At 32.7% G+C, this 27,451-nt stretch overlaps 2 protein-coding genes across 2 annotated transcripts in view; one reads left to right on the top strand and one right to left on the bottom strand.

The window, feature by feature from the left end:
- The window catches only part of LOC132697114 (carboxypeptidase N subunit 2-like), a 151,080-nt gene extending 130,754 nt beyond the window's left edge, over positions 1 to 20,326 (top strand). The window contains exons 3-4 of the mRNA XM_060662406.1: positions 9,294 to 9,662; positions 19,169 to 20,326. Of these exons, the coding sequence (XP_060518389.1) occupies positions 9,294 to 9,662; positions 19,169 to 20,326 (1,527 nt within the window). The remainder of the gene's footprint in view (positions 1 to 9,293; positions 9,663 to 19,168) is intronic.
- A 4,541-nt stretch (positions 20,327 to 24,867) lies between these two features.
- Positions 24,868 to 27,168, bottom strand: LOC132697009 (uncharacterized). Its single transcript, XM_060662236.1, has 2 exons — positions 26,278 to 27,168; positions 24,868 to 25,211 (listed from the first exon to the last, which is right to left on the bottom strand). The coding sequence occupies exons 1-2, from the start codon at positions 27,091 to 27,093 to the stop codon at positions 24,936 to 24,938; spliced, it is 1,092 nt and encodes a 363-aa protein (XP_060518219.1). The 5' UTR covers positions 27,094 to 27,168; the 3' UTR covers positions 24,868 to 24,935.
- Positions 27,169 to 27,451: the final 283 nt, after the last annotated feature.

Here is a 27,451-nt window from a genome sequence, read left to right as displayed (position 1 = left end):
GATCTCCTTGAGTATTTTGCTATTCATGTCAAATGCATCAAGCGCCGATGAATTCTTTAAGTTCATTATTGTTGAAAAAACTTCTTCAGAGGTCTTAGGAAACAAGTAAAAAGAACAATCTGGTCCCCTCAAACTCTTTAAAAATCAAGGGCTACCCAATGTTGAATTTGGAAGATTTTGTATGATATTATTTGCAATTTCACTAAAATACTTATTAAAGTGATCTGGTAATAAAGTTGCCCCAACACAGTGCCTGTCTCGATTATTTCTGTTTAGTTCGAAATTAACTAATCGCCAGCTATCCTTAACGCTGTTTTTTGAATTTAATAGAAAACTATCATACCTCTTTTGGAGAATTCCAAGGATTTTTTATAATTGTTTTTTAACTTTCTAATATGAGAGTGAATACTAGTATACTAGTAGTAATGAAAGAGAGTGAATACTAGTTCCAATTGTGTTCCATTCCACGGGACCATCAAATTTACCATGGAAAAAGACAAAAATAAATGATCTTTTCTTAGATGTTTTACTTCACAAAGGTAGCCTGGGTATTCTGGAAATCCTCTTATACTGGGTGTTAAATCAAAAAACATCGACGGGGAAACTGATCAACTGAGAACGTAATAATATGAGCTGGGCAGCAATCCAATCGTTCACAGGGAAACACTGGTTAGTAGTGATAATCTTAACTGCTTTAGTAAATGTTCCTCAGATATTAAAAACATATGGGGGCTGTAAGCAAACAGGCAGGGCAGCACATTACATTAACTTGTTGACGTAAAGTTTATTCATTGTTCATCTGACGATACTAAAGATACTTATTTGTTCATCCCAGTTTTTGTTAGTTTTAGTTAGTTTTGCTTAATTTCGGCTTACCTTGATTTCTTATGTACAACTAATACAACAAACCATCATTGCGGAAAACTATTTAGATATTTAGTTTGCTTGATGTCATCTAACTTGAGTTGTAACATAATTAAATGAAATTAATATAATAAGCACGATCTTTCAAATACCAGACAATTCTGAGACATAACCAAGAATTTTTTGCAGAGCAGTGCAGGAGAATTTTGTAAGGGTTTCTGAGTTGAGCTATGGCGACAGTTGCAGATGACTAGGGTTTTTTTTTCAATCCAGGGCAACATAACATTAGGTTTCTCTCTAAATGGATGGATAATATGATAGGTGCTTCCAATTTACTTACCCTCTTACTGAGCCAGAATACAAAGAACTTTCATCTGAGTTCACACAAGCTCTGATGTGATGCAGCAATAGATGTTTTCAGCGAAGTCAACTTTATTTCTCTTATATTATTTATTATTCTTATATATTTTTATTCCTTGGTACATACCCAAGTTTGAAGGTAGTAGTTTATTTTTCGTGGCATTGCTCCATTGTCATATTGTTTTTCATTTTGCTTCCCATCGTATCTTTTTTAATATCACATAAGTTAATCAGAATGAACCTGAATGAAGTCAAAATGAATGAATAGTTCTTTCCATTGCAATGACAAAGTTTGAAAATATGAACATTTGCAGATATTTTGGTAGAGAAAGAATAACGTATCGAAATTAAATTAAAAAATATCCTATAGTCGTAACTTAACAAGGTTTTTTAATATTGGATTCGAAAGTATGGTACAAATTGATTGGCCTTCATTTTCTCTCCAACAAATGTTAATTCAGAAATGTTCTTTTTCCTATTGAATATACCAATTTGGTTAGTTAGCGAAATGCATATAAGTCGCATACATTCTCTAGTTCTGTAAATTTGTATTGTAATAATTTTATAAAAAATCATACATTTTTAATTTTGAACATTTGAACACGGACGGTCTTGTTTGTAGCATTGTTAATTTTTGTATTCCATCTTTCAAAGGTTTTAAACGACTAAATAAGTTCATAATCTATCTTTCAAAATATTTGTATAATTCGAGATGTTTCGGATCTACGGGAACCACCACATAAATTCGGATTGTTTCGCTATAGCTTTTTGAAAAAGAACAATATTTCATACACGCACTTATTATTGTGCATTCTATCCAATATATAACCATACTATCCTGTTCCTATCTAGATTTCTATTCTATCTGCTGGGTGAAGTGACAGGTGGCTTCTTAGAAGGCAGTATTCTGTCAGGAATTATACCAACGTTCGACTGAGACTAAGGTTCCAGTTTTCGTCGTGAACAAATCTAAAACAATCATGAATCACCAAACCCGGATTTTGGGGTCTTTTGGGTTTGTCCTGATTGGTATTTGTTTTCAACATGTGGCTCAATGGGCTAAGATTATTTAATTTTATTCGCTATAGCTTTCCACTACAAGCCCCTCACCCAAAAGAAATATTGTTCAATTTTGAAAATCTTTTTCGGAGCTTTTAACACCAACTTGAATTCAGTCTGATTGTAACATTCTATTTGCAATATGTAAGGCACCTTAAAATTATTCAAATATTCAAACGCTACAAAATTCCTATTGGACCAGACGTGTGTTAAATCCAAATATTTTCGTAAAATTCTCGATCGACTTCGCGATGAAAGCCATATTTACAATGCACTTTAAAATTTATGTATCGTTGAGCTTATTCGGTTTCAGCATAAAATGGAATATTTCCACATATTAAGAAGTTGTCGCGTTCTTTTTCTATTGAACATAACAAAACGTAACGCGGGAATTGGTTACGGAATATTCAAAGAGCCGAATTTCGGCACCAACAGGCCCCTTCATGATGTCACAGGGTTATCAATCACATTACGTGCAGAAGTATTTTATAAAAGTTCTGTTGGTTTAAGCTCTTCAAATACGCCATTAAACGGGGGAATGTAATGTTATTTTGGGGTGTGGAGGCAGTAAATCTTTTCGTCTGCCGAACCGCGTTATAACACAAAATTTTAATTCGCATGCCCATGTTTCCTAAAGAAGTGGTCGAGTCTGTTTTTAGGTAATTCCGATTAACTTCGTATTGACTATAAATGTGTCGTATTTTAAACTTCATCAGCTGAGGTTATGAAGTCCACTTATTAAGCAGAGAAAAGGAAGCGGTGATTTTCTGAGATTTTTGTTAAAAATTTGTGCACATTTAAATTAAATTATTCTGTAGGTTTACAGGTATATTCAATTTCAAAGCATACCCAAACCTTGATTAAATCATAATTAGTTAAGTTTATGTCAATAAAAAATCCAAAGCTTTAAAAAAAGTTGCACTCAAATTGATGGAAATGTGGGATAATTATTGATAATTTGCAGCGGCATCTGCCCATTTTATAAGTATGTCCTAGTTTTGGTTAGTATTGCTGCTAATTGAAGAGGGTTCGTTCAAAGTAAGGCCCGTCATTATAAATTCATTTAAAGGACCAAATTTTCAAAATAACCCAACTTTTTTTTTCGATTACAGTCTAATCTTTCATTCAATTAAAATATAAATTCAGTTATGTAATGTTTTGTAACTTTCGCAATATCTATTGCTACTATTTGTTATTGCTATATGTCAGCAAATGTTCCAAATTAATTTAAAAAAACCTGAACATTCTGAACATAGAACGGGCAGATACTTGCGATTTCCTAACTTAACCTAATTAATTTCAGAAAACCCGGTTTAAAAAAACAGGAAGGAATGGAATGGAAAAGGAATGATATTTGCCCTATTGACTGGAAAGAAAAAATAAGCAAGATTATCTATTTGTGTTAAAATGCGTATTATCAAACAAAAAAGCAGATATTTTCATGTGGCTGATGTTAGATTTGGATTTGGATTCCCATTTCGAAATATTACCGTGGACCAGCTCGTCACTTATGTTAATTTAAAAAAAAAAAAACATATTCCTGTTTATATGCTGGATAAGTAAGTACGAAAATATTGCAAAGGAACTCCTAAAAACCATATCCAATGTTGCTATACAGAAAATAACCCCTTGTACCTCGCATCACCCAAAAAATAAATTGATATAATTATTATTTCCCAATATTTAAAAAATCTGACGTTCCAGAGATTGAAGTAGTTTTTATTTTTCCGGCGCTTTTAAGGTGGTTGAGTGAAACATCATTTTGAAGCTCTCCTAAGTTGGTCTTCAATGGTCTGGTTAAACGTCTGAACATTAATTAAATTAATTTATTTTTTGGGGTGATGCCAGGGAAAATGGGTTATTTCCCTTACAATATTTCCGTGCTTGCTTTACCCTTAGCATATGTTTTGTTAATTAAGATAAGTAACCAATTGGTTCACTGTAATATTTACAAATATAAATCCAAATCTAACTTCAACAACATAATATTTTCCTAAAACATAAATATAAACCAACCTTTCAAAAATAAACAAAATATTAGGTACTTAATCCGAGGAAAAACTAAAAGAAATACTATACACAAACCAAACACGGTAATAGAACCAAGATATCCACATAATAATAATATGAAATCAACGCAATGAAAAAGAATCACAGGTTCCAGAATGATTCTGTCTAAACCTGAAGACTTGATTGCTCAAACTCCGGACAAATCTGAAGCAGTTCTGCTACGAAGCAGATCAAACCTGTTGTGACACGCCATCGTCAGGATAAATATCATACATTCGTATTTGTATATCTGGTTTGCTTGGTTTCGCTTTATGCATGAAAGATTTAGCGATCTGTTCGTGCGATCAACTGAACCGAAGATGCGAAGTTTTATAGCAGACACAAATACGCTGGAAAGAAAGAATAATTTCTCTTGAGAACATAATAGATAAATGAAACGTTCAGCAAAGATTCATTATAAATACATCTCATAGATGTACCAAAATAATAGAACCTAAAATCACGGTATATTCACCGCGGCTTATTGCATGACCTAAATCTTATTTAATACCCGGTCGGCAGCCAGTCGGATTTATATCTCTACTTTTTGAACGAAACACATTTATAACTTTTAATATCTGTGGCAGATGCAGATCTGTTTGTGCGGACTTTTATTTTTGTCGAATACAAATTTTTCGAATTTCACGTACCTATCTCGCGGATCACCAATTTCAAGACTTTCTTAGAATAATATTTCCAGTTAAACTTTTGACTAATGTCTAACAACTGTACACTATAGTAAAGTTCAATCAAGAATTGACGTAACCAACATTTTCTAGAGATTAATAAATAAGTTTGACATTTTATTTACTCTACTTTCTAGAAATGATACTATACCTATATTTTTTCTATTGTTTGCTCTAAAATTTCCACCAATCAAACGTGCGCAAAGTGTAATTATAAGACATCAGCATTGTTAGAGACTGTCGCAAGCCACTTTAGCCGTTCCCAATGGTTGTAGTACAGTTACACTAGGCAAACACGTTGATATACTTCTTGTTACACTATAACTTGTTATGAAGATTGTTCCAAGGCGACAAGAAACCACGCAAGAACCGGTAATTTTCAGTTATTCAAGTGTCTTTCATAAAACTTATTGTATAATTTCTAATAAGTGTTTTTCCATATAAACTTTAAATATATTCAAGAAATTGTTTATACAGTGAGAGTCTCTAGCTTAGAATACATTCTATAAAATTTTTGATAGAACTCGTACAACAGCAACATAATAGTAGAAGTAGTCGATATCGAGCACTTCTTATTTGTGATTATAAACTAGATAAAGCAGTACTTCTTGCAATTTTACTTTTAAGCAATCATCTCTCTGTATTTACAATAATATTTGAAACATGTGGTAGGTTGAGACTTTTGTATGCCATCAGTATCATCTGGCAAAATCCACTGACTTATTACTCCACTATTATTAATTACCATATTATTTCTGAACCATACATGGAAAAATAAAGATTACACAGGTCTACAAAATTAAACTTTTTGAGAGACGTTTTTATTTTGAAAACTGATTTTATATAATTTTTTGCAAATATTAAAAAAAAACATGATATTTCTAAAATAATCAATTTTTTTTATTCAGTAAATGATGAAAAAAAAAATGAAAAAAACTTTACTCAGATTTTTTTGAGTGAAATCCTTGTCTTTTTAACAGTAATGTGTATGTGTGTATTTTTCAGGGCATATTCCGTTTTAACATCAGCAGTGGTCCGCCACTATCATTACGCTCCATCGGCCTTGGTATCACCGCTCCTTAATGAAACCTGTGACTGTTCTTCGCTAACTGCTCTAATATTTTTAGGAAAATAGTTCAACTGTGAAAACAGGAAATGCACTTCTAACTCATATTACAACCTAGACGATGAAAGTGTTCTAACATATTTTGAACAATACCGTTGTGGTTTTCGTCCTTAGGGTGCCCAAGAAACTTAACAATTACTTCTTTAATAAAACCCTGGCGTTTTTCTCGATATTGGTCATTGTGTTTTGAAAATCCTTGTCTTTGCAAAATGTTCTTATCTGCTTTATCCGGGCATCGGATATGGCTCGAAATTTCTCGCACAAATATTTGAAACACTGTCCATTTTTGTCTAGAGCTTTAACAAACTGCTTTATCAAGCCAAGTCTGATTTGAAGAGGGTGCAGTAAAACTGTTTTGGGGTCAACTAAACTATCTCTTAATACGTTTTTGCTACCAGGTGTTAGACTTGTTCTAGAGAGCCATTCTATTTGAGTCCAATGTCTATCTCTTGCCCGACTATCCCACTCATAAATAAAGCACAGAAACCACTGATGTTCTTGGTAGTTTACTTTCTTCAAAAGAAATCCTAAATTTTCATACGTTTCTTTTAAATGTAACCAATGTGCAACGGAAACCGAGGCCGTGCAATAAGACGCCCTTTAAACTATACCAAAATAAGCGAGGTATACATTTTTCACAATTATTATTGCCTTTGCTTTACTATCACAGATATAACATAAGTTATTTGGATTGTTCACACAATGTCTTCTTTCCAAATGTATGTGTTCTAGACCAGTAGAAAATCGCAACAATGATGACAACAGCCGCGAACACAGTAGCACGACGACCAAATCAACAAAACTGCGCATAAATAGGTTACAACTCTGTATTCACGCTTCCGCGGAAACTCTGTTGCTTTGCAGAGAAATCTAACATTATCCAGTGTTGCCAAATCACATTTAATTTCGTAAAAACCAATCAATCAACAAACATATTTATATCATATATTATTGAAAAAACATTTTTAAGATATAGAGCGCTATAAAAAAAAAGACTTGATAGGGCAAAAATATGGTGTTTTTTGGAAAAAGGGCCCTCAAAAATATACAAATAAGCAAATAGCTTTCAAACATCAAAATCACTGTAGACCTGTGATTTCACTTGTTTTTTTTTGGATTTGCATTAACTTAAATTAAATAAATGTATGTACAGAAATCGTACACGAATAGAGACCAACATGTCAAAATTATAAAAAATGAACGATTTCACTATTCACAGTTACAGTCTATATGACAGCGCAATGGGTCATATAAACCCGATATAAAAATATTTATGACAAACATGTTCCGGTAATATTATATTATTTAATAAGTTTAATAAACGCCACTTTAGTCACGAGTTTGATCTGGCACGAGCGGAGTGCAGCCCAGCAACATTGTTTTGCTGCGGCCTGTTTGGTTTTTGGGTACATTTTGGCAAAACCCCACGCATATATTTACGTGACGTGACCTTTTGCTTAAATGTACTGACGACTTCCGTTAAACTGGACATAAGTATCGAAAGCAGTGCGCACGCTTGGTCGGTGCATAACTGGGTATTTTAAGGTAGAGTCTGTTTACTCGGCTAGTTTAGAAACATCCTGAACAAAAATTGCTGGTTAGTAGAGTTGTACCACAAATCAATTCCGTATGTTAGCTGTTGTATTTTAAGAGTAAGAAAGTAAGTAAGAAAAAGAAAAGTAAGAATGGATTTTTTACTTCATGGACTAATAATAATCGAGGAATCTCACCGAAGAAACTATACACAAATCCGTCAGCTTTCAGCGTTTCTATTCAGGAAGTACCAAAGTACGGTTCTGCAGGTCACAAAAATTTACCAAAGTTAAAAACCGAATTATGTCGTGAAAACGGTATATCTTTCGGAGAACTCTAACTCAAACTGAAACACTTCTACTTCTACTATTACCTCTTGCCTTAATAATTTTTTAATGAGATAATTTAGATAATAATAAAATAAGCACACGTAAAATTTCATGCTCAGCAACCAAATTTTATGGTACATGCAAACTGGAACATTTTTTACCCTCAACTTCCAATGACAAAAAGGTCATTTTTGTAAACCAGGCAACTACCGATTCAATAAATATGGGGGTTTAAAATTACGCACATAGTTCATGCAAATTTTTCGCCGCTTTGTACCGTTTTCCTAAATCAACAATAAAACTTTTGCAAAACCAACCCGCACGATGATTTAAGAGCTGCACTTTTTTAGTCCGTTGGCTTTCAGTACGCAACAACAAGCCTGACATGGATACCCAAAATTTATTACGTACAGGTTGCCAGAGCAATGCCGCAAGGCAGCAGAACATTCCAGTCGATTCTCACAAACTCATATAATTCTTGGGGAGATTTGTTAAACTGCCAGGAAAATGCATCGAGACCATCGCGTGATGCATAACGATGTTTGCAAACTGCCAATTTTGGTTTCGACTTGAAATTTATGTCGAAATCTATTGTTCTGGAACGTTTATTGCCGTGTTCCTATGCAGGTCGGAATGATATATGACGACTAAATTACCGAGTGCTTCTTAAGAACACAATACAACCACCTCCATCTATGAGAGAATTAAAATATTGCGTTCAGTTATGAAATTAAATGAAAAACAAACTAATGCTTAAGAAATAATCAGCTGCTCAAACAATTTGTATACATTTCTGTGCTGTCGTCTTCTTGGCAACTGTGTAGATCTTAGGTTAACCGTTAACACGGAAGTATTAAGGCACAATTCTTTAAAATAAACGTTACTTTCTGTGTTCTATGTATTAAAATTATGTCTTGAAAACAACTATTTATTCCGTGTAGAATTTTGACTAATTTAAATAGAATGCCATTGAGTTGACAATTTACCTATGACAATTAATTAAGCCACAATAATATATTACGCAACAAGTGTGGCAAACGACATTTGAGCGGGGAGTTTAATAAATGAAAGTTTACCAAAAGTAGCATAGTATACTTTTTCTACGCCCATTAGTTCTTGGGTAAATGTACAATGTACCCAAAAACTAACGGTCGTAGAATAAGATGCAGCACGTTTGGTAAACTTTTTAAGTCACTGGTTACCGTTTACCACACTTGTTGCATAATATACTATTATTCATAATTATCTTCGTAGTCATTTACTTATAGGTTTTTCTTTTGCTTTCAGCACTTCAAGTTCCTGGAAGAGTTATACATTCGGAACTCGAGCATCAGTCAAATCAGTATGCACGCGTTCTGGGGAGTGCCAAGCCTTAAAGTGTTGAACTTGAGTTTAAACAATATAAGCAATGTGTTAGATCACAACTTCCGCGGCCTTCTTAATCTTGTCGAACTAAACTTGGACGATAATCGGATAGTGTCGCTGCAAAGCGGAGTGTTCAAACATCTTACGGAATTAAGGATATTGAGTTTGCAAAGGAATTTACTGAAGGAATTAGTGCCTAAAACATTCCTCAAGTTGACCAAATTACATGTGCTCAAAATTAGCGGAAATAAGTTCGAGGACCTTAATCCAGAAGCTTTTAAGGAGATTCCGGTAAGCAATTTATGCGATTTTATTTACTTAATTATTGTTGCGTTTGCTAGAGTACTTGCATGGCGTAGCGTACATAACTTAAAAATGCATCGAATTTGACTATATTGATTCATTTTTAGTAGAATGTTTGATTAAATAAAAATATGTTTTTTACATTATTTATGACTGTTTTTGACTAGCTAGCTTACAACTGCAACACTGAATGTATATTAATTTTCTTAAGTTAGAAATGTAGGAACTACATGTAAAGTTCAGTAGGTATCGAAAACTGACAGAAGGCGTAATTGTCACTTTGATTTTTGAAACTCGTTTTCTCCTTTTTTTTTATTAACTATGGAAAAATAGTTAAGTTAATTGCCTTTTCTAGGCTATTCGTGAGCCGATTGCGATTGGTTATTTTGCCATGAGATTTATGACATAAAGATGACATAATTGAAAAAAAATCTTTCAGAAAGTTATTTCCTGACATACCTACATACCTTTTTGCGATTATATCAGAAAATACAATTTATAGCCTAGGAAATGCCCTCTTTAAGGACTCAAAGTGTGTGAAAATGCTTTAAGCATTTCTACAGGTGTCGACATTTATTTCTTAAAATATTCGGGCATCTCCTATCACTTTTCTTCCAAAGATAGAGCAAAATACATTAAACAAGCAGATTTAAATTTATCTCAATTTTTAAACAAAAAACACGCTGGTCATTTCCGAAATTATTTTCTAATTTCTTGAACCATCAGTTTCACCTCTATAGTAAATGACAATAATGCGCGGTTGTCATATTTGTTAAAGACTTTCGTGTTACGATATAATAATGCAAGCGTCTGTGTTTAGGAGCCGTAGCAAATTTTCTATTTCCAATTTTATGGTCAAGAAACTAATATACAAATATAAATAATTCTTAGGTACTATAACAGAGCAGCCTGGGTTACAGTGGTATTAGTTTATCTGTTCTTTGATACATAATAAGCCAAAATGCGATAAACCGTTGTCAATTCAAGTGTCATATATAAGCGATACGTCGTATTACGGTTGGGAAATTTGCATCGTGGTATAAATAACCTGCAATTCCATGCCGCATAGTTGCGGCCTCGGGATACTGAGTTTGCCAAAGCTTCTGCTTAATTTAGCCAAGCTAGAAATTTATACAGTTGCAGAAATCCTTGCTTATATGTACGTCAGCTCGGGTTATGAATGATAAAAGAGGATCGTTAAAATAGTAAAGTACGCTTAATAGGGATAAATGTTTCCAAATTCCACAGTGAATATTCAAATTTCTTTGACGTATGTAACTTCGCTTGACTAATATAATTTGTAAGGTTTTCCCACTACGAGAATAATAAGGTATAAAACTATTCGGTGGAGTGATGTTGTGTGCAATATTTTGGCATAAATAAGTTATTAATTGATTAATTTCAGTTTTACCAAATATCACTGAAAATATACGTTAGAGACAAATAATGATGGAGGGGTAACTTGTTAGACATAACAAATTGATCTTTATCTCTATTGCTTCGTTGATAGAGAAGTAGTTTTCACTTCACGATAGCTAGGGTAAGTAGATCTGACATGCAACTTATAGGCAGAATAATGGTAAAAGGGTTTTCATTCATTCATTCATTACTTCTCGCGCAAAACTTATATTTCTCTTAGACGTTTATTGTTCGTAAGTTTGTGAGTTATATGGGGTTAGTTTATAAACGTCAAACTCGAACTAAATTAATTGACCGATCTAAGAGAGATGCGCAGTATTTTTGCCTAGTATTTTATTCTGCATCCGACTATGCTATGCTAGGTCTTCCTACATTTGACCATATAATAAGTTGCTAGGGATGTCAAGTGTTGAAAATTATTAAATTTTCCTTTCAATTTCTGGATATTTTTGTATAATGCTGTTGTACTCCGCTAGTGCCAAATGACGGTGATGTTTATGAAATTGTTGAATAATATGCTATTATTAACTTGAAACTTAGCATAACTTAAACGAAGGCTGCCAAGAAAGCCCCTCACATGTAAAATCGATTTCCACGGGATTTCGGCCGTGGCAAAGTGAGTGTGGAAGATAAGAAAACGGTATAAATTGCAAAACAAATCAAAGCGAAGCGAATTCACGGATTGAGATTGAAATATCAAATAGAAATATACCGCAATATAACCTGCCCTCGACAATTGGCTGGAAGGAGGATCTTTCGGATCAAGTGATGCCATATTGGTAAATTAGATTTAGATTTAGATTTTTCATGAAAGAGTGTTTAAATTAAAATACAATTTAATCTCTAGTGTTCGCCGAGACTGTTTGAAATGCCTGATATTATTTATGACCGAATAGTGTAAAATGAATGAGTTGTTTAAAAAATGAGAATATGAGTTACCAAAATTAACCAAAGATTTAAAAATTTTGTTAGCGAACCTTTATAGTAACTTTGATAAATAAATTTTTAACCGATTTGTCAAAAAGGCTGATAATATTAAACGAATCATAGTTGAAGGAGAATTTTGCAAGTTGATTTACGAAGTTAGTTCTCAATTTTAAGCAAATTTTGTGGATCGCTTTTTGTCCTATCTTTCATCGAAGGCCTGCTTAATTTTTAAAATATACGTTAGAAATTGGTCTTAAACCAACCATGGCTAATCCTCAAAAATCCTCTAGCTGTTACAATAGTCTTCACCTACCCTCTGGACTGTAGACATATCTTGCATGTTAATATTAAGAAGTTTATTTTATTCTTTGTTAATGTCCAATAACTGCCAAAACTTAATATAAAGCTCACCAAGCCTGTTCGTTGAAGGGATTTCCTTTTTCCTATGATCTCTAAAAATACGGAAATAATTTATAATTTTTTCGGTTTAAACGCTGGTAGTTGACTGTACACGTAAAAAAAATTTCGGTTAAAAAAGCATAGTTGTGTTTTTTTTTTCAATAGCGATAGGAGCTACTTACAATTTGATATATGTATTTGTAAAATGTAATAAAGTATATGATGTTTTATTTAAAATTACAATTTAATTATTTTCACATACATCCAGAAACGCCATGTTTCTTATCTCAGATCCTTTATTAATTTTATAATTATAATTTATTACTGTTGAAATGACCATCAGTCTCGAATTTTTTAAGTTGTAAAAATTAATGCTGTGTTTAGTAGGAAAAGGTTTTAAAATCCCTTCCATTTATCTATACCATAGGTGCGTATGCAGATTTATATGGTATATCGATATCCAGAATAAATATTCTATGATTTGATATGATACATTTCTTCCATATTTATTTGTAATAATCTAATCTAATCTATTATATTGTAAGTACAATATTGTGTATCAAATTAAAAAAAATGAACTTCAGTGGTATATTTGAATTTTTTATAATTTATATATTAAGCGTAATCTACACTAAACTAAAATATTTAAATCAAAACACAACATAGTCAAAAATATTAATTCATTTCACCTCACCTGTGGAAGTTACTCCGAGAAAGAGAAATAGTTTTGGTTAGTTGTTGCTGTTATACATAAACAGCAACAACTAACCAAAACTATTTTGTAACTGTGACATTCGAATGAACCTCCATTTGATCCTACTTCAAAGTTTTAGTCAAAATATAACTTCCAATTTGGTTACATTTACAAAAACGATAGCACCACAGCAGTGGCGTACATCATACACCACTTTGCACGTTAAATTTCGTACAAAGCTTTTAACTGAGTGTGAAATAAGCTGCACAATTCATATCGCGTAGCGGAAAACGTAGGTTCTTGCCAAAATTCGTCGAAGCGTGAAGTTGTAAATTGTTGTTTGCTTTGAGGAAATTACATACAGGGTCTTAAGAAACGACCGTAAATATCGCTGGATATATTTTTGTGGCATGAACAATTTATTTTTTCTATCATAAATGTTGGAATTATACTTCGCTGGAATTCGAGCAGCTTATTGTGTTATTTTTGTTACGATGGCTTTTGATAAATATACATTGTGAGTCTTATACGTCTTATAAATTTGGACAGCGATAATTTGGTTAATTTATTTTTTTTTATGTAGATTAGAGCCCATAGGTACACCATATTGAAATGTTTATCCTTTCAGTCCAAGATTTACAAAGCACCTTACCCTTTTTTTTCGTTGAAAAAACGGACAAGTTTATTAGGAATCATTATTAATAGAAATGCTCAAAAAATCCATGCAAAAATTTGGACAGCGATAATTTTGTGAATTTTTTTTTATGTAGATTAGAGCCAATAGGCACAATGGAAACAATATCAAGCGATACCTATATGGAATTTATGTTGGGAGATTCATACAATACTAGTTGTCAGGAACAACTACAATACAACTTACACGATATGAGCTTATATCATATGCTGATGATCTTGACTAGCATCCAGAGCATCTAGAATATGGTTTTCGTGTAGTTGTGGCTGTAAACTAATATTTCTTCAAGATTTAATGTTTAATATTGGTGATTTAATTGCAAGTCGTGGATCCATTTTATCACTGTAGTCAAGTCAAGTCAAATTAAAATAGAAGCCGGATAAAATTAAAATTACACATGTGGTTAAAAATGGAATAAAGGAGTACGATTTTTCTGTAGCCGATGACAAGGCTGCTACACTGAAACAGTTTCAGTCAAGCTCTGAAGAAGCCAACAGGATGATTGGCGAGATGTCAGCAATTTCGACTAAGCAAAAACCGACGCAGGAAGAATCCAGAAGTTTTGTAAAAAGCATTACAGTAGCCTGTGGAAGTTTCTTTGAATAATTATTTATTATTTTCAGATATGTTCCTTTCGCTAACGATCATCAGAAAACGTTCTCATGCAGTTAAATTCTCTCGAAAAATAATTTCCAAATGAAAACTGAAATGAAAATCCGGATTCTTCAGTTTGTGTTTTATTTGATACGAATTTTAATTTCGTTGTTTAAGAATTGGGCACGCGGATGAAATCCCCAATGTTTTAAATTCATTTTGACTGAAAAGAAAGATAACTTTCCCACGGGATAATTAAATAGATGTTATTTTTGCAATAAAATAGACTCAATTTTTTTGCGCCGCCGTCCAGGAAATAGGAGCCGAAATAGTCAAAATGAAACAAAATCGACGCGAGCAGGATTGAATGTTTTATTTTACTTCACGGAAAACTTGGGTAATATTTTATGTCGCGGAAGAAATTTCCGCATTAAAGTTTTAACAACGTTCCACGTTGCTTCGGCATGTTTGCAGATTAAAAGTTAGCAATAAATTTGCTTCCCACACTGAAATCGGCTCTTGAGATTCGTTCAATTATCCTATTTTCCGAAAGTTCTTCGCGAATGTATCGATATTTAGTAGACGTTTTTAGCTCATTAGCAAAACCAGTTCCGGAAGTTTCGGATATTCCTGATTTCTAAGTATCTTAACTATGTTAAATAATGACGCCATTTAATTTGTGCAACCTTCTCGACAAAATTGGGTTAACTCCTGAACTGTCACGTTATTTAGCGAATCTAACGCCACTTGTACATCACAGGTCATACTCGATTGCTTAGTATAAAAAACTTTCTCTCTTTTCTTTGCAAAACTTCAATACAATACATCATAAAATTATAAAATCTCTTACCTATTTTGAACGGTTTTGTAATTAAAATCAAAAAGCCAGACTAATACAATTTAAGGAAATACAACGGTTATGTGTTTAACATAAATGTGTTTGACATAAAGTAAGTAGTAGCTATTAATACTACACATGGTCGTCTGGCTAGTAAAGTTAAATGTAAATTGCAATTTTAAAGGATGTCAATATCAATAAAGATGAGGTAGGGGTGACCTTAAATAAATGATAGCCCCAGAATCACATAAGAAATTTCTTTACTGAGGGTATCAAGGTTTACTTAATTTGCATTGTTCTATTTTTTATACTTTTAAATTCAAAATTATTTAAAATGTATCATAAACGAATGGTTTTTTTATTGTCGCAATAAAAAACTTTGGCCTCAAAAGTTCCTGTATTACCAGAATAGGCAAGATTGGGTGTTTCTAGAAACCTGATGATTTCTGCGACAAACAGAATATTAAAAAATAAGGTTACTTTGGTTAATAAACATGTTTCCGAAAATGCCTCCGTCAGACGTTAAAACATGTCAAAAATGTCAAAAAATGGTTTAAGATAGATCACAATTTTAATTTGCTCGAAAATGTTTCTGCTGACAAAATTTTAATATTCTTATTATCTTCCCCCAGAACTTTTATGGCGTTGCTTTTAATTTTGTTCTGTAAAAGTGACTTTTTTGGTACTCTTCTTTAAACGCAAAGAAACACCAGTTTTAAAGTCTAAAAAAAATACTTTAACTTAAACTGTTTTAGAAATAATTTTTTAAAAATCGGGTTCTCTCTTAAAAAGTAATCGCATTTTCGAAATTAATTGAGTATATTTAAAAAATGACTAATGATAGGTTATTAGATACATTTTGTCATTCAAATTTTAACAACGAGGCTTAGTTGGCATCATTCAAAATTCTTGGGATTTGCTAACTTAAAAACTTACTTACCATAATTACTCTACTACGCTTAGCTAGAAGTAGATGCCTAGTTTAGAGAGTTTGCAGGTTTGCAGTCCTTCTGATTAAACTCCACATCATCGATAGTGGCTTGATTATGCGCTCTTGATTGCCCTTTAGACTCACTTTAATCAATATCGTTTTTAATGTCTTATGACAATCCAAAATTAACATGAATATTATTTTATTAGATTGCATGGTGAGATTTTATTTACTACTTACTTAGTTAGCTTTTGATTAGTTAAAAAACGTGTCAAGAAGAGTTTAATTTACTTTCGACCACAAATTTCATTCTTGGCAGCTTGTATTAATTTTAATTTGTGAATCAAAAGCGCCAGTTTATTACACGGATTTTCATCAATGGCTGTTATATATTTCAATTATTTGGGATGAGCCAAAATAAACTTCTATGAAAAATGATCATCGCTTTCGGGTAAAATAAAAATTTTTCGAGGCATTTAAAACCCTGCTTTGGGGCAGAGTAACTAACGGATCTTTCTCATAATTCGCGCATTTAGTTTTTGAGGTAAAGAGAGATAAATCCGAATTTTCATAGAGTCAGGTTTTCATATTGCACTCGACGCCGCAGCGTCGTAAATTTGAGAGGAAAATTAACTCATTTTCATTTTACTGCATCTCCTCCGTCGTGCTCCTTTATTTCGTAAAAGTTTCGCTATAAAAGCATGCCACGAATCCTCCAGTCCTTTAAAAATGCAGCGATGTGAAGTTTGTTAAAGGCATTAAGGTGAGCTCTTTTATCGACAATGTTTAAAAGCGATGTTAACGGTTAATAAATAAATTTCAAAGGCTAACGATAACAGCCGATATCCCTGTCAAAACGATGCAGGCATTTGCTAAGTACAACAGTACAAAAAGAAACAGCCGAATGTTGGTGCAGTTCGAATTAGAGTAAAACAAAGTACCCTTTTAATTATCTATCTATTCTGAAGGCCACAGTGAAAATAATACCGTTCGACAGACAACTTAACAATTGTTTCTGAGATAAGAATTATTATAATTCGCTTATAATTCGCTTTGGGAAATAAGATATAAAAATAAATAAGAACTAAAAGTTCATATTTTCACGAAATTATATATTATGACATGACAATTGTTTAGTTCTTATTTATTTTGATAAATGGATTTTCAGCAAGTAAAAGCCACCTCAGTTCAAATAAGATATACATTTTCTTGAGTGTTTAAAACATTTAAATTAGGTTAGATTTGAATGAAATTAAAATTATGTTATACAAAAGTTCTTAGTACATTAAGGAACAAGTTTTATTCACGGCACTGTGTCACTGGTAAATTGTGGCACAGACGGAGCCAGCGTTTAACAAACGGAGGTCTGAAAAAACTTTTCGATAATATAATTTCTCTGCGACCGTTGTGCATAATTGTGAATTTTAGATTAGAGAGTAAAAAAAATACTTCGGCATTGAAATGCAAAAATGGTTTAGAATAATAATAATAACTAATGACTAGTTTTCAAAATTTTCTTCTTTATATTATATATTTAAATAAATCAAATTTATTGGTCTCTTCAATATTTAATATATTTAGAGCTAGTCTAGTATTTACTTACTTATTTTTTTTTACACAATCTTCTTTATTATTTATTATTATATCTTATCTTACATTCTATTTTAATACTAAATAAGAAAAAATATAAACTTTCAGGGTCTCTACTGGAAAAATTTCATTTTAGAAAGTTTTCTCGATTTTATTTGTTATACCATTTTCTGAACACTACTGCCTACAAAATTGTCAAAAACTATTTAAGTAGAACCTCTGAAACGAATTAAATAATCAAGGCTTTCTGTGTTCATCACTGAGTTTCACTAGTATAAAATAGTGTCTTGCAATTAGAATTATAATTCTTTATTCGAAAATTTAAGTATGGTCTGTTCATAGATATAAGAAAGTGACCAATTGCTTTTGAATGGGATTATCCAAGGGTGGTCATTAACATACAATGCAACAAAATTATTACCTAAAGTTTCGGAATTTAAATTCAGCTAAAATTGTGATCCGTAATAGAAAATAATTTTATACCTACCTGTATTTAATATTCTTTGGTTTGATATACTGCTTAGATTAAGTTTATTAGTAATCATTCTTATTTCGTGTGTAATACAGCTTGTGTTGAATCGTGTGCGAATTATGCAAAATATGTGCTGGTCTAGTATATCTCAGGAGATAGTCCCTCCCAAATGTAGAAAACACTATTCTATTGAGACTAAGGAAGTTATAAACAATGTTTATTTGACTCCCATTGAACGTGGTGAAAGTTGGTTTAAAAACAAACTAGTTCCAAACATTCCTCCTAATAGCGTCATTGTAATGGACAATGCAAGTTATCACAGTAGACAGTTGACAAAAGCCCCTTCCTCATGTGACACAAAATGAACCTACAAAAGGATAATTATGCAAAAAATCTAGAGCATACAGTTTCAAGGCTTCCACCTCACCATTGTATATTTAATCCCATTGAAAATTTTTGGCACCAACTGAAATCTGCCATTTGTCATAACAATATTTTCCCCGTATTAACTCCAATGTCTTCAAACTTATAGAAACCCAAGCATCCCTCCACAAAGTTGGGCAAATTCTGTTAAACATATAGAAAAAGCAAGACAATCGTATATCCATATTGCAAATAATATAGAACATATAATAATTAGAACAGGCAATGATAGCGATAGTGATACTGATATATTATGTGAATAATTTTAATAATTTAATACATACATAAATAAATAAATATTGTTTAGTATCTTTCCTAACAAAACCCCAAATAATTAAATTCTAAGCAAAGCAAGGACCTGTTCGGCCATATTTCATTCTTACAGCTTGCCCGGGTCTTTCCTTAATTCGTATTAGTTAGTCACTTTCTTATATCTATGAACAGACTTTATATAAACTGAGCAGAATTTAAATCTATTTAATTGAAAGCTATAACGAGACTTTTTCATTTCAGGAACTACGAATGTTCGAGTGTCGCAACTGTAGCCTTCGAAGGATCAACACTCAGATATATCATCTACTGCCATATCTAACGCTTCTCGACCTAGGAGACAACGGGATCCAGTTCTTATCCAACGACGAGTTCCAAGACCTTCGGCGACTACATAGCCTCAAGCTAGACGGGAACCTCCTGTCTGTCGTTTTAGAAAATATTTTTATAAATCAGCAGCAACTAAAGTTTCTGACGCTGGCCAGAAACCGGATAGTTAAAATAACTGACTACGCCTTAAAAAACCTCACCAGTCTAGAGGATTTGGACATAAGCTACAACAAACTGAACAAACTAGAAGCCATTGTTTTTACACATATCACGAAAACTTTAAAAAGGATTGTCCTGAGCGGCAACAACTTAAACTTAGACTTAATCTATATGGTGATCGAAATTTTGCATAGTTTAACGGACATTGAACTGGCCCAGATGAAACTTGAGGTGATCCCGGAGCACTTTTTTCCAGCACGAATACGAAAACTCGATATTTCAAGGAACAACTTCAGCGAGATAACTCGCAGCGTTATTCCCAAACAATTGGTCTATCTAAATATCAGCAAAAATAGGATTAAAGGTTTCAACGAGGCGACGTTGGCAACACTGGAAGGTATTAAGACGGTGGACGTTACTGGGAATCCCTGGAATTGCAATTTGTGCGACATAAGTGCCGTTGTGTTGCGTGCAAACAAATCGGTTTTGTTCAAGCAAAGTGTTTGCTCTTCACCTAGTATAATGAGGGGCAAAAAATTAATCTCTCTTAACATCCACCACCTTCCAGGATGTAGTACGTCGGGCGAGAGTGACAATGGCGGAAGCGGATGGCTCTCAATTGTTTATATGACCGCGGTAGCTTTCTCCGTACCCTTAATAGCCGTCGTGGTGTACGCGTGTATTAAAAGACGCAACCAACAACCCCTGGCAGTGGACGATACTACGAAAAGAACTACCGAACTTGAAGGTTACGGCATGGAGCTCGCGACTGCTGTTTTCATTAAGGAGCAGATTTCGTTTCAGTTTCCGTTAAATCTAATGGAAAGCAAAATGTCTGTGTCGACGATTGACGATGTTAAAAAGCAGAACGGGAAAGATTTGCTGAGCAACGGAAGAGCCGCGGGACTTTAACTTTTCTACTTTCATTTTGTAAATCTTGTATATCAAAATGGTGATTAAAGTTATTTTTTTTGTACAATTTCGATTTTATTCAATAACGGCGATGAATGATAGAAGTTACTGAGCAGTGATGAAATGAAGGCTCAATTTCAATAGCAGACCGCTACGCAGACGAATGCAAGTAGCATGCGTTGCACACGATTTTTTTGTGAGTGCAGAAGATTTGGCAAAATAGTATATTATGCAAAAAGTACGGTAAACGGCATTTGAGTGACGAGTTTATTTGCCACGAGCGGACCGAGTGTTTAATAAACGAGTGACTTAAAACGTTTACCGAACGTGGTGCATACTATACTTTTCTGCGACCGTTAGTTTTTGGGTAAATTTTTACAAAACAACACGAATATGTTCACTGACATGAACATCAGAATTGACAAACGTCAAAATTCAAGCCGTGCAGTAATATCTCCGAAAACATCCGATTGGTCCCAAACCCGTGCGGTAATATCCCGGAAATGTCCGAAGTGGCTCAGATCCGTAGAAAAAGAAACTCACTTGGTAAAGTGACGCTTTCCGCACGTCAGATTGGTTTATAATTAATTATTTTACAGAAGGAAGCAGAAAAAATCGGTTTTGATAGTTAAGTATTCAATATAGTTAATATTTTATAAAGCGAGTTTTTAGCTAGAGCTTTAACTACGGGATGACCAATGACAATAAAAAAAAACATTTATTTAAATAGAAATTGTTCACGCACAACCAGTCTTTGATAGAGCTTCAAACGTGATAGGATTCAAATTTTACTGATAAATATTGTTCTTTAATCGTTGTTAACATTTCATTTATATTAGTGAAGAAGAATACATGTCATCAGATTTAATTTTAATTTATTTTATATTATTAAATTTTTATTTAAAACATCAATGATTCAAATCATACACTTATAAGTTCTCTATACCATAGTTTCATAGTCATAGTTTCTACTTCACAAAACAATTACTCTTCAATAAATTATGGTATATCATGCAACAGTGTTGCATACTAAACCTTCTCCATGACCGTTGCTTTTGGATACATTTTTGCAAAACCATACGAATACATTCACATGAACGTCAGAATTGACGTCAAAATTCAAGCCGTGGGAAATATTTCCGAAAACATCCGATTGTTCCCAAACCCGTGGGGCAATATCTCGGAAATGTCCGAAGTGGCTCGCAGCAGTAGGAAATGAATCTGGTGTGGTAAAATGATACTCCGCGCACTAGATCGGTGTATAATTGGGTATTTTACAGAATGGAGTAGAAAATAAATATTTCATTCGCAGCGACTATTATGTATATGACGTTAAACACTTCATTAGAGCGCAAATTTGGCTAGAGTGTTTCGAATTGCAACCCATTCCACGTACCATCTTATATTTGTCAACAGCAGCACAATAATTTATTTGGTCCCCGAAAGTCGGCTCTACAGTTCATCTGCAGATGACGCTCCTTGTATTAACGTCAATTATGAGACAATGGATTTACAACTTTTAACATAGCCGACATAAATATTACAAATTGAAAATAAACTGTTTTCATTAAAAGTCAACTCAAACAGTGAGAAACGTGGTCTTTTTGTATGGTATTTTACACCGTTGCCACATTGTGATAAGATAAAAAGTTAAAAATGAAAACGAATCTTAATAATTAGCAAAGATTTCGAAAAAACATTATCATGTGTTACCTGAGTCATTGTGTGTTTTTATTACATCAGAAGCTTCTTTGTTATAATTGTATTATATTATTGTGACACCACTTGATTCACCAACACCTAAATTATTATGCCAACAATTCAAAAAATTTACAAGCTAATTTAGTTTAGTTAAAATCTCTGTGAAAATTGAAATTTCAAGCTAAAAAAATGTGTAATCGATGTCTTTATTTTTATACTGGATATCATATCAAAGAAGATTTTTAAGGTTGGTTTGTTCATAGAATAAAAATACTGCATTGTTTAAAAAAAAAATTCATCTCGTAACTCTAAGGTCATCAAACACGCTTTAAAAAGCCAAAGTCTTAATATAATTCGATTGACGACTAATGTGCTGCTTGACGATGGCAAAAAAATAATGGTTATTCTATTTAATAAAGATGCCTAATTTAGAATTAAATTTTAGAGCTATCAAAGCAAAATTGTCCATACTTATTATTTACAGTTACATTAACTTAAGTCTTATGTGACAAACTTGCAAATATAAACCTAAAATCTTGAATAATTCTCGATTTCGGAGCAGTAAAAATTATAAATCTGGAAGTATATTATTTTTGTATTGGAAATTAAAGTTAAAATACTGAATTCGAAACTGGTAAAAAGCAACACATTTTCAGATTCAAATTCTAAATCAAATGTCACTTAAAAATACTTAATATCCTAAACGTCTTTGCATTTGATGTATTAGAATTTAAAATTTCCAAGGAAAAACTATTTTTTTATATTATCGAACATCCTTTGCAAAATTTAGTATATGCATTCTTTGCATGAAAAGACATTTTTAGATCCAGAACAATTCGAAACCTAAATTATTGGCATTGCTTCATATGTAACTCAAAGTCGGGATTTAGCTTACTATTCTGAAGATATCACCAACAGAACTTCATATGATGTGGAATAATCGCTCAAACTAATGCTAATACTCAAAATATACTGTAAGTTAAGATGGTTTTAAAGACTAAGCAAAGAGTGACTTGACGATGACGTTTTTAAACTATAATTTACTCCAAGCTCTGATTCTTCAAAGATTATTAGTCAATGTATCTGATAAAGGAAACGCAAGAGGTGAGACAATTAAATTAGAATGTTCAGATTTTCACATTTATTTATTGCTTTATGACAGCTATTTTATAATTACCCTGGTAGTGCTATAAATTTAAGGTTAATAACGAAGATCCATTTAAGTAATAAATTCGAATATTTGATTTTGTTAATCTCCATAGCTCCCAACAAATTTAGTTTTTTGATTTTTGATTCATTATGTAAAATATCAAAATTTTCGTCAAACTTGTGCATTTCTCTATATAAATGAATGGCATAGTTCGAATAAAAACTTTTATTTTTATACGCTCGTTTATGTGCGGTAATGCGTTTCATAAATGCCTGTTTGTCCGATATGCCAATCACTTCAATTCAGAAATGCACAAGTTTGACCATAATTTTGATATTTTACATAACGGAGCAAAAAGCAAAAAACTAAATATGTTGGAACCTATGGATATTAACAAAAGGAGTTATTCGAATTGCATTTAAACCAGTCTCCATTGTTAAATTTAAATTTAGAATCTTACAAAGGTAATTAAGAATCTATTACTAAATGTTTAGAATTCAGAAATGTACACATTTAAGTTTAATAACGAAGATCCATTTAAGTAATAAATTCGAATATTTGATTTTGTTAATATCCATAGCTCCCAACAAATTTAGTTTTTTGTGTATTTCTGAATTTAAATGAATGTCATAGTTAGAACAAAAACATATATTTTTATACGCTCGTTTATGTTCGGTAATGCGTTTCATAAATGCCTGTTTGTCCGATATGCCAATCATTTAAACTCAGAAATGTACAAATTTGACCATAATTTTGATATTTAACATAATGAAGCAAAAAGCAAAAAATAAATTTGTTGGAACCTATAGATTATTAACAAATTGAGTTATTCGAATTGAATTTACACTGGTCTCCATGGTTCAATTTACATTTATAATCCTACAACGGTAATTAACAGTGTATTACTACCTGTTTATATATAGACTTTGGAATATACCAGTAAATAACTGTAAAAATCTAAACAATTTTTGTTTTAATTTAAATGCGTTAAATGTATTTTTCTACTCCCGTCTGTAAAATAAATAATTACACACCGATCTAGCGTGTGGAAAGTCACTTTACCACGAATCCGACCCATTTCGGGCATTTACGGGATTTTACCGCACGGATTTGGGAGCAATCGGATGTTTTCGGAGATATTTCCCACGCTTTGAATTATGTTTGTCAATTCTGACAGTCATGTCGGTATTCGTGTTGTTTTTCGAAAATGTACCCAAAAACTAACGGTCGTAGAAAAAGTATAGATAATATGCAACACGTTCGTCAAATGCCGATGCACTTGTTGCATAATATATTATTACATAAAGTAAAAACCACATCAGTTCAATCCAAGAGGTGACTTTTACTCACAAATTACTAGATTACCCAATGAAAATATTCACTTGTAAATATGCAAATAAAAAAGTAGTAAAAAAGAAGAAAAGATTTCTTCCTGAAAAATTTGTCATCCTGTATCTCAACAATTAAGAAGTTTAAGACATACACTTACACAATCGTGAAATGCACTGTATACTAATAAAGGTAAACTTAATGTTGTTGTAATTAGCTGCTGTGGGAATGGGAGATATGAAACAACCCACAGAGGCGTTCGAGAACGCATTAGTGTAGATTGCTTGTGCTGGATATGTATAATCTTAAAATGAATGCTCCTCGTGTGTTCGCAGGATAATTTTAAATAAGTAATCCAGGGTTAAACAGTGCCTTTATTGTAAATCGAAAATGACAGTGCTTTGTGTTGTTGCCATACTATTGAAGCGTTTATTTATTTGGCTTCTCGATGAACTGGATTGATGTAATAAAATACGTCAGCGTTGTCCCCAGCATCGAGAACATAGCGGAACGATTGATTTTGAAAAAGTTAGCGGCTGAGAATGAGATTTTCCGTTTTGTAAGGGTGTCGGCGAAACTTTGCAATTCTCGATATTCGGCAGAATCCAGAGGAAAACGTCGCTGCAGATCTATGCACGTTACCAACAATTTCTCCGATTCTCTGACGACGAAGTCACAACACAACATCACCGTAAACTGCATGCCCTAAAACATTCAAAAATTGAATAAACAATAGATCTATTACTATTACTTTGATTTCATTTGAATTAGGGTTACTTTTGGTTTGTGCAGTAAAAAGTTCAAATTTAAGAAACACCTTTGGATTTACTGTTAGATAACTATTTTTGAATTCATCTTCAAAAAAGTCCAAAATTTTAAAAAAGTTTTCCGGACGTTGAAATTACATAAAATATATTTATAAAATTTGCTATCAAATAATAGAAGCACCTTTTATATAAAAAAAATAATTTTACCAAAAATGTTTACATAAAATTTAGATTCGCGTTAAATACTCTCTTAACCAAAAGATATTAAATATATATTGGGCCCGCTACTCCGCACTGAAATTATGATGGTCAATATAATGTTTAATTATCTGGAAGAATGAGGCCAGTACATACATTAAAACCCCAAACAAGCTTCTAGTTCTGATATATTAATATGTTGTTAAGACAAGACCCAAGGTTGCGGCTTTCAATTAATTCCAAAATCCTCGAAATTTTCGCATTTTTTAAATATATCTTCTGGACTATGATTTTTTTTTTAAATAAAATATGTCATTTAGAATTTAGAACCCAATTAAATTTGCTAAATTTGCTGTTTTTTTGAAAAACTGCTGTATGCGCACCTAGATAAACCCCTGTAGCACTCCCAGATTTAGTCAAACTTTGATTTCAAAATTGTGACTAGTCGCAGAAATAGATGTAGCAAATGTTGTAAGCTTTAAGTTGTCATGACGAAACAGTTTGAGTGATATTTGAAAGCGCACGTGCCTTCCATTCGCCTAAAGCGACTAAAAATAAATGATTTACTTTTTAAACAAGTTTATTTGTAGTATATATTTTACTAACTCTACTATTAAAAAAACCTACCAATGAGTAGGGCACCCTATGCTGGGAGTTGCTAAAATATTAGAAAATTTGAACTAGTGAAGATACGGATTCCAATATTCTACAGATTTTTGACAGATTGCCGTCCACGGAAATCGTTATTGACTTTTAAAACTAAATTTTAAATCTCACTTTAGTACATATTAGGAACTGACACTTACCAGTGTTATCACTATGAAAGCAAAACTGGAAATACGTGCCAATGTCATGATTTCTAGATGTGTCCTTGATAAATAGGGCATACCGTCTCTGTAGCAATACAGGTACAAGGCAGTTATCAATATACTGCCGAAGTCGTACAACGATCTGATGAGGATTTGTCTTCCAAAAAGGCTGTTAAAATTTTCCACGATTTCGAGCAATTTGAAAAATAAATCGTGGCAATGTATGATGGAGCGAACCGCAAAGTTGGAGGTCATGTTAAATAATCCATTGAGTTCTTTCAATTTTAATTTCATCGTTGTTAATAAACTGATGCCTAAGAAAAAAGCCAAAGAAGTGAGGTAAAAATACACGTACTGAGGCGCAGACATCCAGGAGTCTCCGTTTGCAAATGCACTTGTGAAAATTGCAAAAAGGGTACACAAATTTAGTAAAGAAAATTGGAACAACGGGTTTTTATAAAATACATTTGGGGCATTAACCTTGGGCGTCAACACATTTTCTATGTGATGGACTTGCTGAAAAATGTGTTCCCACTGTTGCGCCATTGTCGAACATTCTAGAATCATGCAACATATGCCAATCATGCTTAATATGTTCAATATAATTCCAGTTGTGGTGAACAGATAAGGTCGCTTCAGTAACTCACGTGCAGAAAAGATGGTTGCTAAGCAACATATCACCATTAAGGACCATTGTGGAATGACGCGATATCTCGGAGTATGATGCAAAATGTTCTTCTCAAAATCATAGCTTGGGACAATTCCCCAACATTTTAAGTAATTGGCGATCGATTTAAGGTATATTGACGACATATTGGTGTGCACATTTCACGAGCGACACGTTTACTAACTTGGTAATTTACTGTATTAATATATGTTATATCGATTGGAAACATTTACTGACCACTCTACTTAATTAAACGAGCATGAAGATTATTTTCTTGTGGGTTTTATAGGCTAGTAGACTGTCACCCAGTACGCTTGTACGTTAAAATTTTGCAATGTGAAATAATTATATAAAATATTGGAGCATTACACAGCTTATACTGTAAAACTGCAGATAATCTCTAAACAATAATATATCGGTGGCAATGCTTGGCGCATTTTAAAGACCAATCACTAGAACTTTATCCAAGGCCAATAGAATATTGTAAAATAACATCTCAGTTGT

The sequence above is a fragment of the Cylas formicarius genome, unplaced genomic scaffold (genome assembly GCF_029955315.1).
Source record: "Cylas formicarius isolate icCylForm1 unplaced genomic scaffold, icCylForm1.1 PGA_scaffold_1__22_contigs__length_36826433, whole genome shotgun sequence".
In the NCBI taxonomy this organism is placed as follows: domain Eukaryota; kingdom Metazoa; phylum Arthropoda; class Insecta; order Coleoptera; family Brentidae; genus Cylas; species Cylas formicarius.
This window is presented reverse-complemented; position numbering and strand designations above follow the sequence as displayed.